The sequence below is a fragment of the Enoplosus armatus genome, chromosome 19 (genome assembly GCF_043641665.1).
Source record: "Enoplosus armatus isolate fEnoArm2 chromosome 19, fEnoArm2.hap1, whole genome shotgun sequence".
NCBI classification, from domain to species: domain Eukaryota; kingdom Metazoa; phylum Chordata; class Actinopteri; order Centrarchiformes; family Enoplosidae; genus Enoplosus; species Enoplosus armatus.
This window is the reverse complement of record NC_092198.1, coordinates 15,928,990-15,941,133: the sequence shown is the minus strand read 5'-3', so window position 1 is coordinate 15,941,133 and position 12,144 is coordinate 15,928,990. Positions and strand designations below refer to the sequence as shown.

Sequence of the window (12,144 nt, the reverse complement as noted above, 5' to 3'; positions counted from 1 at the left end):
ACAAACCCATAGCAATTAATCAATGTAGTTAAAAATGGAATAACCTGTCAAAAAACATGTCCCTCTGTGTGGCATTTTCTCACCAGTGGATCTTAAATGTGGTTCTTTTACTTTTAAATTAGGAACACTCAGTTATAGTCTAGTTCAGTTATCTGTCATGTTGCAAATTCTCATCACTATTCCAGTTTATAGCGAAGAGAGTGACTTCAGTTTTAAAAGAGTGCAAGCATTAAGCCCAACAATCACTGGTTAACTTTATACTGTTTGGTTTTGCAACTTATTAAGAACTACTACATTTTGTCCTCCCACCCTAAAACTAAGGAAATCAAACTTAGAAGTGTTCGGCGAAAGAAGCTAATGGTGAGTAGTGACTAAATCAATTGCTGGTTCACAAACAGTTATAAAAATCAATTTTATTCAAATGTTCACCAATACAAAAACAAATGGAGAGCATCTTCACAACTTCAAACCATTTCCCCCCGTTCTTAGCTCATTTTCCTATAGTGGTTATGACGTGTGTGTGTGTGCTTTGTCACCACCCAAAATATTCTGTGGGTCTTGTCAGTAGACACATTTCATATGACAACAAGGTGCTTTTAGACGTTCTGAGGGCGAGAACATGCCAACACGTTGATCAGGAATGTGATGAGGAAAAATTAAGTAGGAAAATCTGGTAGCTCGACAGAAATAAATTGGAGTTGTGTCCAAAACCCTGAATAAATAACCCAGTAAAAAATATCACATCCTTGTTGTAATTATGCATACAAGTCTGTCGACTTAACCAACCCACGCTCAAAAACACCTTAGAGACTTCAAAGAAAAGTTCATGAGAGCGGTGAACTGATCCCACAGACGACTCTTCCCACAAAGTGCGTGTTGGCATGGATACAAATAAAAGTATAAGACCGCGAGACCTTATCTGGCAGCACAACAACGGTCCTGGGTGTCTGTCAGCAGTTTCCTCAATTACTTCACCACAGTCAAATAATGACATACTGTATATACACAAAAGCACACAGACACAGTCAGCACCTGCAAACAGAGAGGGGAAGCGAATGGAGCCTGAGTATGTTGAGGGGGAAAAACAATGTACCTGAACAACTGGTGTGAATGTGAGAGTGAGCAGAAGCTGCAGTTACAGTCTGTACTGGTGTGGACAAGTCGCTTTGTTTGGGGTGACATATTACGCTACACTATTATACACAATGTATGAAAAGAAAACAGTTTATCATCATTCACTGGTTGTTTTGCTTATTTCACCAGTCCGATCTTCTTAGCTTCAGTTTCATAAATGAGTAACCTCCACATCTTCACTATGAAGACTTCAGCTTCTTCATCAAGAACCTAAAGGAAGAGCAAAAGGAACGTTTACGGAGTTACACATGAAGGAGAAGTTAGAAGAGAGATATTGAACCGCAAAATAATTTCCTGATATCTCTTCAGTATCGCCATCTAATAAAAGGCATAAAAATGCCCCCAAATAAAGACAATAGCAAATCTGTAGGTTATAACTTATTTTACAAGACAACCGTTTTCCACTTTGAACTTAGTATCTGCAGAGTTAGACAAAGGTAGGTTTTTATCCAGCAACAGAAATGGGTTAGGGACATGAATTCATATCCATGGAAAGGAGTGAGCTCATGTACTGTGTTATAAACCTTGTGTGACACAACTTCCCTCACAGACTAGATGTGATCATGGTATGTATGACTTTTGGATTCAGCCATTTTTATTTCTCACATACTACACTATGACCAATGCTATATTTTAAAGAACATTTCAACGTGAGAATTACCTGACTGCTGTCACAGTAGACAATCCTAACATTAACATGAAATAAAAGCAGAAGACAGTGTGAGGGCTTATTTATCTGTTACATTACTCACCATAGCAACATCATCCAAGATACTCTGTGGCATACTGTGAGCCATCACCTGGGAAAGACAAAAACATCAGCATCATTTCATTTTCACTTTCACTCCAAGTCTGAATGAAATCAAACGTGCAGACATCACATGATCAATACCTTGGAGCAAACAAAGTCCACTAACGTCGCCTCTTCCTCTCCGATGTACTCAATAATCTTTTTATTGATCCAGGGCCGAACACGTCGTTCCATTAACGTCTAAAAAGGACAAGAGATGACGGCACAGGCTTTGTTTTAGAAGTGCTATTAACATCTGCTACCATTTCAGAATGATTAACAGTATAAAACTGAGAAAATCAATCTATCTACAGCAGTGCAAAGTTTAGTGATTTTTATTAAATGGCACCGTGCAGCTGCTCCTGAAGGCCAATTTTGTTAAATATAATGTTCTTAGTCAACTTGTCTGCATATAAACAGGTTAAAAAGTTAAATTTTCCCTCGTCTCCTCACCGTGTCAACCATAGACCAGTCCAGCGGGTAGGAGAACAGCTCAGGCTTTGCTGTGGGAATCTTTTCTATCAGACTCTTGATGTGTTTACGTTTCTCCTCGGTGTTGGCCCCCTTTATGCTGGAGAGCCCGGCTCCGTCCACCCCGAGGCTCTTGTCATCGTCGTAATCCAGGGGCACCAGCTTCCTCTTGCGAGGCTGTTCGTCAGCCTCTTCGTCATCAAACTTGTCGAAGACGCTGTCCACAGGCAGCTTCTTCCTCTTACCTGCGTTGGGCTGACTGGGGCTTCCTGTGGCACCTGGAGAGGACAAGCAGCTTTATGAATACAGAATACAGGAACACCAATAAAGTTCACTTGAATTTACGCAGCTGGAATGACTGGACTCCAGAACTATTCAGTTTCCTTTCCTTTGTTGCCAGTATGTGTTTCAATAATATATTAATGGAAGTCAAAGAAGCAGAATGCTAAAATTAATATTTCACCCTCAGATATGTTACAGTTATATCTCATGAATCTTTGACATTTGTCATGTTCCAGGAGTTTTTTGTTTTTTTTTAGTTTTCATGTGCAGCTGCTTTCCCTTCTTCTTCAGTTAGTGACATTATTCCTAGATACATTTCAATATCCAATGAAGATGGGGCTTTTTGTGCTCCATACAAAACAAGAATAGTCTTTTCAGTCAAATTAAAGTACGTGTTGACAGAACAGAAACATGGTGTGAAGTGGGTGGTTGTTAAAATGACAGACATTTGTACTGTACCTCTGAATCTAGAGGATTTCTCTCAGTTTCTTTGACCTACACTAATACATGTAGAATAGACTACATGTATTTGAAGAGGGAAATCGGGCATTATGGTAGTTTCACTTCACACTTTTCTGCAGCAGTGGAGCTCTGTGTCAGCGTACCACTGTTGTATACCAAGAAGTCACCGACATGAATTCTTAATAAATGTCCTGTGAGTATGGCTGCAACTGATGATTAATCTGCCAGTTATTTTCTCAGTTAATTAATCATTTTGTCTATAGAATGTCACCCAAAGTGACTTCAAATTGCCCGTTTTGTCGATCAACAGTCGAAAACCTGAAGACACTTAATTTTCAATGATACAAAACAGAGAAAAGCAAAAAACACTCACATTTAGGAAGCGTGTTTGCAGTGAATTAACGTTTACTTGATGATCAAAATAGATTTCTGTCAATCAACTAACTGACTAATACTTTTAGCTGTCTCTGTTCTGCTCCATGTCTGACGTTAGAGTGAGGACACATTTCTTTTAGACTCACCCAGTTTGAGACTGAGGCCGATCTTTGGCCGGTGCTCCTCCTGCGGTAGGGCCTCAGGGGGAGAGTTTTCGTGGGGGATGATGATGCCGCAGGGCGACTCGTCTCCGGGTGTGTTGGGGGACACGTTGCCACTGGCCGACGATACTGAGGGTGCTGCTGTGATGGGCCGCATCGTGGGCTTCAAGCACGGTTTTGCGTCAGGGTTGTCTTCGTCATTGTCATAATCATCTTCCTCACCCTCCTCCACCTCGTCATCTGAGTGGGAGGGCCGTGAGCGGGACTCCACTCTGTCCTGGTCTTGTCGGTGGTCCCTGTGGTCCCGGTGGTCCCTGTGCTCTCGTGAACCCCTGTGGCGTTCCCGTTCCTCCTCAGGCTCTGGCTCTTGGATGATGGGAGGCTGTCTCAGACGCTCCTCCTCTTCCTCCTCCATCTGGACCAATAAGAGGCAGATATGCAGAAGATTAACGCCCAATCGCAGTGTTTTACAGACAAGAAGGTCAACAGACAATGAAAGGTGGACACCCCACATGTGCAGAGATGCAGAGAGACTCGGATAATCAAGTGACCTTCACAAAGACAACAGACAGCATGCCCACTCACTACAGATATACAGGCAAACACACACACACACATTATTATTATTATAGACGAGCATACCCTGCGTAGCTCTGCGTCTGGGTTTGGATGTCCCTCGTCTAACAGCCTCTGTCTGATCTCCTCCAGCTCCTCCTTCTCTCTCTTCCTGTCACGCTCGTCCGCCTCCATCTCCTTCTCTCGGTCTCTGAGACGCTTCTGCAGCGCACTGCCCCTAGGGGTCACACCAAAAATAACAGCCTTCAGAACAATAGCCATAGCAGCAGTAATGCGTCTGCTACTACAAGTCAGATCTGGGTCGCACAGCATCTGCTGCGTCTTCTAACTATGTTTTTACATATTAAGGTGCCACATGGCACATTTCTGACACTGTCTGAACTGATAAGATGTCATAGAGAGCACACATCTGCATATTCAAGATATTTAAAAGCTGCATATCAGATGCAAATCTTTTTTACACATTTATTTTATCTCTTACTTGGCCTAAGTAAAAACAGCACTGCAGCATATTTTTTTTATGTTGCTCACCTGTAGTACTTGGGATCATCTCTTTCATCATCATAGTCCTCAAGAAACTCTTTCAGCCGTTTGCCCTCTTTCATCTGAAGACACACAGGAATTCTTCAAGATAATAAATTCTTTTCTGCTTACAAATTTTATTGTCCATCTTATTAAAAGGAAATCATATGAATACAAAAAAAACAAAAAACAGGCTATCTTGGCAACACATCAACAGATGCACATTTAATCATGCTTTTCAATTTCTTTAAATGCCAAAAAGCGGACATTGAATGTAATAACTCATAAAATGTATCCCGCCAGAACAGCCAAGTCCAGTTGTAATTTAAAGCTCAAATACATTCTTCTCGGTGGAATTAACACTGATTAATGAATTTTTCTAGGTTTAAAAAGGTAAAACAAGGTAATAGTCTGGCTTGTTAAATGGGGACAAAGTGTACACCAAGCGTTCAAAGTAAAGTAGGACACCTCAGTGGTCATTCAATGTGCTCTCACCATTTCTCGTCGACGTTCGTCTTCCCTCTCGGACTCCTTGGCATAATCCCGTGCCTTCTTCCTCTCCCTGAGCTCCCAGTTTTTTAGACGCTGTAGTCACAACAGTATCAGGTAAGCCAAAATCAAATTCAGTCATGTTCCATTAGCGAAGCTAAAAGAGTAATACACATGGTGTTATTTTAAGTGCTCCTGTGATGTTGAAAGGTTTCAGGGTTGTCTCATTTGGACATAATCTACAATGAATCTGTAATTATATTTTCTATCAGGGCTCCCATTTAACATCTATCTATATTTATCTAGGAGCAGTGGCCCTGTGATAAAACTGCATCTGGGAGCGTGCAGTTACGTAGCGGTCTAACACTCCAAAATCACATATTCACTACATAATAGACACTCAGTAGATTACTCTTTTGTAACACTTACACTACACTTATTCATCATCATTTTGTGTCATGGCTGACAGGTGTACAGCTGCACAACAGTAATTTTCATGTCTATAAAATGTGATGAATTACGTTGTGGGATTGTAAGCATAAAGTAGTGTACGAGCTGAACTTTCTTTGTTCCATTGTGGGAATTTGAGGGCACTGTATATTGTATGTTTCACACTCAGAATTCAAACACACAAAATGACAGAGGGTAAATATAATGCACTAATAGGGAGCGATTTCAGAGGCAGCCCAGGTAGCCTCCCAGCCTTCCCTACCTCCTGATAGGCTGCTTCCTTGTCCCGGAGTTTCCTCTCCAGCTTCCTGCGTTCATACGCCTCCTCTTCATCTTCTTGGTCTCGTTTCTTTTCCCTGTCTCGGTCTCGACTCATCTCCCTGCAAAAGGTGAGAATATATTATCCTTGAATCTAAATTGGAACCAAAATACATGAGTGTTAAGTTTAAGTTGTACATCAAAATTGGATAGAGAGGAAGGGTCCACCAAGCATGGTTTATATATGCCCTCATGGCCCTGAGAAGAGGTTTAATCAGTCATTGGAAGTGAACTGTGTGTAAGGGCTGTGAAAAGTTTTTAGTGAACATAAACTATGACAGTGCCAGCACATGGCCAACGCTTGTATTTTGCTGCACTTTCAAATCCCCATTTTCTGTTAATCAGTTTGTCTCCCAGCTCTGACGTGTGTGATTGAAATCTGTGACAGGAGGTTTTTATCGTCACCTGGACCGGCTGCGCTCAGCGCTCCTGTCTCGGCTTCTGTCCCTCTCCCAGTCTCTGTCTCGCTCTCTTTCTCTGGTCCTGCGGTCCCGGTCTTTGTCTCTGTCTCTGTCTCTCTCCCGTTCCCGCTCTCGTTCCCTCTCTCGTTCCCTCTCCCGTTCCTTCTCCCTCTCGCGGTCCCGCCGCTCCCTTTCCCGCTCCCGCTCTTTTTCCCGCTCCCTCCGTTCCCGCTCAAACTCCTGCCGCTCCTTCTCCCGCTTGTCCTTCTCTTCTTCTAGTTTCTGCAGAGCAAAACACAGACAGGTTCAGCCAATGCCACACAAGACCTTTGAGTCTTTGCAGTCAATTTGCTACTGTGCACAGATCAAGTGGTTTCCAGATGTTAAGGGGTTTCATACAGGAACATGCCCTACACTAATTAGTGCAAAGCTTGTAAGAGAAGCTGAAATCCTAACTGGGAAAACCTGGAAAGATCAAGAGGCTCTCCCTCACAGTGAGACAGCTTCGTCGTTCATCTAAAGCAATGGAGTGTTGCTTCAAACTTGCAGTGTAAACTACAGTTTAGCAAGAATGTAACTGGAAACCACTTTAATGGTCAAAACGATCTGTGGAACGAGTTCAACTTGAGGTATTCGTAATGAGAAAAAGGCGCTGCAAAAGACAATGCTTTTTCTCTCCTTAAGAGTCCTCCTCTCAGAACAAGGAAAACAAAAACAGAAAACAGGCGTCAGTCTTTTGGTGAACTAGTTGTTTGTGACTTACAGGTGTTGAACTATGGACTCAGCCCTTCGCTGCCTCTACAAGCCTTTTAAGTTAGGCCTGGGAGGAAAGCAGGTCACACGGTATACAAGGGAAAAACGTTATGGGATTCTGTCTTGCTTAAGCATCATCATCATTATCATCATCAAAAACAACAACCTTTACTTCAATGGGTAACATGGTATTCGGTAAAGTGCTAAATCAAGAAATGAACACAATGAACATCAGTTACATTTCTGCACAGATAAATGAAATTGTAGAAGCGGTCTTACCCCTACAGAAGTCTTCTGCAGCTCTTCAAGACTTGTTACTAAGACACACACACGCATCCCAATTCTGCCTTTATGGGCATTACACACAAGGCTTGGAGTGTAATGTGGTAACCCTTTATAGTTATTACAAAATCTGACACAGAATGACTGTACTGAATACAAAGAAACAAAACACTTAGCTTGGAGTACTGCATTCCCATTACTTTTAGGACACGTATGCTGTTATACAGAGTAATGTACAGTAAGCGCAGCAGAATTAACTCAGTTTTATAAATTGCGAAACTACAACTCAGTCATATGCAGCCACAGGCAGTCAGCTGGTCTTCAGCAAGAAACGCAGCCTTACTAAACTAAAAGCCTTATGTGTAATGCAACTCAAGAGAGCTTATGACAAGAGAAAGAAGATGGGAGCTGTTAGAATTCATTCTAAAATGCTCATATTAAGCATTGTTATTACTTATGTGTCCTGACGCACTCAGGTGTTCAATTTTGCATTCGTTTTGGTGTCTTTTTACTTACCTCTGTAGAGTGTCTACCAGGGCTCGCAAAATAAATACTTGACCGACTGCACGGCTCTGAGCAGAAAATTATCTTAACAGAATCTAACAGTCTATCAGACAGTGTGTAGATTGTATTATTATGTTTGTTCTTTTACAGCAGCTGTTTTAGCAGAATTGTAATTCTTAAAAGCCAGAGCAATAAATTGGAAAACAAAACAAAACAAAAGAAACAGTGCTGGTATTTCATATCTAACTATTTGTTGTCCTGATCCTCTAATTGTGCAGTTCTGCTCTTTCCTAGTTTTTGTTTAATCTTTTGATGTGGTTGCAGGACTTGGGCTTTGGCAAAACTTCAGCTTTTTCTTAGATAAAGTAGAAACCATGGACTGTGTACTTGAGTTTCATCCTTTTTAAATAGATTGAAATAAATGCATGAACTCACTGATCAATCTTGAAGACAAGAAAAATAAGGCAGAGAGAGTAAGACTGATGGAAAGAGTCACACATCCACACATACAGAGAGCACGTACCTTGTCAGTCTTCAGATCAGCATGCTGCTGGGGAGAGGGCGCCCCCCGACACTAGCATAATAAAAGCTACAGCCAAAGTCACTGCAGTGGTTATTGACAGAGTCTTTGTGCTTCAACATGAACACCATTAAGACAGACCATAATTTAAAGAGGACTCGCACAGGTTCACTGAATTTCAAGCTTTTCGGGGCACCACCAATAATGTCAGAATATGACAATCAAAAGGTTGGGGGGGGGGCTTTTGTATTGTCAAACGGTTGGCTGAATAAAGAGCATCATAAGCCCTGGCCAACACACACAAAAGTGCAGCACAGTTGCCCCTATGCAAGTCCTCAAGAGGGGGACGCCCAGTATATGTATATAGTAAATGAAGGCTGATACTTACATTCTATCCTCGCAACTTTTTCCAAAGCTCTGAGATTCATCTTGCTTTAGTCACCATATGATCACTATCATAATGGTGGGGTTTAATGAATAGATTAGCTTTTAAGTAACTTTACAACGTCTCCATGCATTTTTGTGTGATGAATGAAGAATGGATCTATAATTGTCACACCTAGATAGTTTTACTACGGTGGTCACAGGTTTCAAGTCAGGCCTGAGAAAGGTGCCATAAATACTAGCTGTCTGCCTACTTGTGGTGCTTGAACATTGAACATGAAACATTTCATATAATATGGGGCGAATTAAGATGTTTGGTGGTGTAAATTTTTAAGGGCTGCCAATTTGTAGCGCAGTATGCATGTTACTGAGATCAAAAAAAGCTTGGTAAATGTGTCAACTAAATGTGCAAGCTCTAGGAGTGAACTATGTGAGCAGCTGCTGTCCAAAACCTGTAATGTCAACTAGAAGATCAAAGGAGCCACTTTACCTTGTGGGTGTCACGAAATTTACTAATCTCTCTGGAAATCAGGTCTCTCTTGTCCTCCTCCATATCAATAGTGTTAATGTCGTCCTAAAGAAAAATAAATACCAAAGAAAAAGTCAAATAACACTTTCACATTTTAAGCTCCAAGAGAAAAACAGTATATGTCGAGTGGAGTAAGCAAAAGCTGGTATACCTCTTCTTTTTTCTCCTTTTTTCTCTTTCGTCGCTGGGAGTCCTCATCCTGTGAAGGCGCGTTGAGTTCGGCAGCATATTCCCGCATCAATCCGTCGATAGCACCTTTAATAATCTGATCTTTCTTCTTTGTCTCCTCGTCTAGAACCTCTTCCTCATCATCTCCTCCATCTTCAGACTTCTTATTCTGCCAGTACAGGATATAAAGTCCTTGTTTAACGATGGGTTGCCCAATTTCGTCACTGCAGTAAGTGCACATTTATTTGAATTGCAGCAATTCAGAGATCTAGAACAGGGCTAGGTGCATGATCGATTCCAGAGGCAACAAATAGAGGTACACTAATCAAACTCATAACCAGCAATTCCCGAAAACAGAATTATACCCCATTCGCAGTCTTCTTCTTGGCCTTCCACTCGTCCAGCTGAGCTTTAGTCTTGGCATCCACCTTCACCAACAGATTTTTGTCTCCAATCTGGAGGTCATGAAGCAGCCGCAGTGCTCGCAACGTAGACTCTGGCTCCTTGTACTCACAAAACCCAAAGGCTGCAACAGATATTAACATATGAAGGCAGATTCATATATGGTCATGTATAGTTTTATAGGACACTTCTGCTTGGTTTTAAGTCAAATCATGTAGTGAACCAAACCAAACCAAGTTAGCCATGGATAAAGTATTTCCCGACCAAATGATGCTCGGTGTGTGTATTATGAATTACCTTGAAGCTTGCCAGAGGCTCCCTGGACTCTCTTCCAGCTCAGAACAATTCCGCATTTCTATAAACATGAGCACAAAAGGAAGTGTTCACGACTCAAGTAGAAGTGGATTTATTTTTAATGCCACAGCACAGGATTCACAGTTTCAACAGGCTGCCCATACAATTTGGGCAAGATAACTACATCTATTAGAAACTGATCCATGAACGTGGTATATTTGACCACTTAAAAAAAGGATATAGAATCAAATCTGTGTCATTTCAGAGAAATCTTGGATGCAATTCCCATGTGCCCAGAGGACAATTCCATAACTGAGTGACTTGAGTACATGCAATATTTCTAAATCCTTCTCTGTTCCTTACTGCGAGCAGCTGTCTGATCAGCATGTCTGAAGCTTTCTCTGATATGTTCCCCACAAACACTGTGGTGGTGGGGCCGCTGTTCAGATCGTTGTCTTTGGCTCGCAGAGCAGCAATTTCCTTCCTCGGCATTGCAGGCTTACTGACCACTGTCACAGAAGGAACCATTAATGCAGAGGTGGGGGTCATGATGCCCACATGAACTGGGATCATTGGAGTTCCTGCAACAGCCAAAGGAAATGTACATCAACTAGAGACAAAGCAGTCTGGAATTAAACACTTTGCTTGAATGTAGTTGGTTAATATCTGTAGATGATTCCACTTCCATCACTGCAGGTTTCTCTACAATCTGAGAGTGCAAATGGGAAACCTAACAGTAACAAGCCCCCTTATACTAACCTGAAGGCTGCTAGTGTCCCTTCTAAAAATTGCATGTTTAACACTTACGTAGATAAAGTGAAAGGCTATATAAATAAATATACAGTCATTTTGTCGTTGCTTACCTGAGGGGAAGCCAGCATACTGGGGGGGCATCCCAGGAGGGGGCAACAGCGGCCGGTTTAAATGAGGGGGGAAGGACATTCTGGGTGTGAATCGGACAGACCTAATGAAGGAACAGAGATACCCATTAGTAGTCTATCTACGCATGTTGTGTTAAACTCACACTTGGATGAAACTTCCAAACAATGTAAATTCAACATTACAAATACGGTTCAAACATATTCAAGTATTAGCTTCTTTTCGTTAAAAGGACACTGAGAAAAACACAGCCATGTTGTATCGGTAGTTTGTCATAACGTTACAAATCTGACATCGATTTGTGACTTTTGCTATCCAACTGTGACGCTAACGAAGTTAGCTTAGCTTAGTGGGGAAACGTTCACCAATTTAATAACATTAAGCCCCATTGTTGATGTATCATTCGTTTCTTTCATCGCGGTACTTTGTGTTGTATCTAAATAACTCAAGCCCAATTTAAGTTACCAAAAAAGTAGCAGCTTAGTTAGCTCAAGCTAGCATGAAGCACGCTATCAGACCCGGCACAGCTAAATTAGGCTAAGCTAACATTAGCCAGAGCTGGTGTTACCCAACAAGCAAAACTCACTTTAGCGGGCTGAATATGAGTTCGGAATAAACGTGAAGATGCCCATATATACATACCCCGAATCAGTTGGCGTACAAACGGATAAAAACCGCTATCAAACAGGTATTTATTATGAAAACTTCTGTAACGTTCCGAATGTTTGATTAGCACGCTTGCTAGTCACGGGCCTTCAAAAATATTGACGCACGCGCTTTACGTACCAAACAACAAGGGTGCTTGTTTTGTATTTCGGAACGTCGCCGCTGGACGGAGCTTGTAAATGTGGTAAAGGCAACATCCATGGCAACTAATAGTACTAGCTAGTACTACTTCTAACAATAATAACAAAAAATAATAGCGTTAATACTATTACTCATAATAATATTTTTTATAATGTAGTATGCTATTAATATTACTATAAAATTACTTGATA

General features: G+C 41.5%; 1 protein-coding gene across 1 annotated transcript; it reads right to left on the bottom strand.

The window, feature by feature from the left end:
• Positions 1-398: 398 nt before the first annotated feature.
• rbm25b (RNA binding motif protein 25b) lies at positions 399-11,896 on the bottom strand. Its single transcript, XM_070925396.1, has 17 exons — positions 11,789-11,896; positions 11,131-11,231; positions 10,631-10,848; positions 10,271-10,328; positions 9,937-10,097; positions 9,555-9,740; positions 9,365-9,448; positions 6,436-6,713; positions 5,975-6,092; positions 5,269-5,358; positions 4,783-4,856; positions 4,318-4,468; positions 3,661-4,090; positions 2,378-2,673; positions 2,027-2,125; positions 1,887-1,934; positions 399-1,344 (listed from the first exon to the last, which is right to left on the bottom strand). The coding sequence occupies exons 2-17, from the start codon at positions 11,207-11,209 to the stop codon at positions 1,252-1,254; spliced, it is 2,463 nt and encodes an 820-aa protein (XP_070781497.1). The 5' UTR covers positions 11,210-11,231; positions 11,789-11,896; the 3' UTR covers positions 399-1,251.
• Between the last annotated feature and the right edge of the window lie 248 nt (positions 11,897-12,144).

What these genes read in the sequence shown, in the direction of transcription:
- rbm25b (XM_070925396.1), bottom strand. Translation starts at nt 11,209, where the DNA reads ATGTCCTTCCCCCCTCATTTAAACCGGCCGCTGTTGCCCCCTCCTGGG. An exon ending in AGAAGAAGACTGCGAATGGG is followed by an intron (nt 9,741 to 9,936) that starts GTATAATTCTGT and finishes CTGTACTGGCAG; the next exon opens with AATAAGAAGTCTGAAGATGG. An exon ending in CGGCCTCAGTCTCAAACTGG is followed by an intron (nt 2,674 to 3,660) that starts GTGAGTCTAAAA and finishes TGTCCTCTCCAG; the next exon opens with GTGCCACAGGAAGCCCCAGT.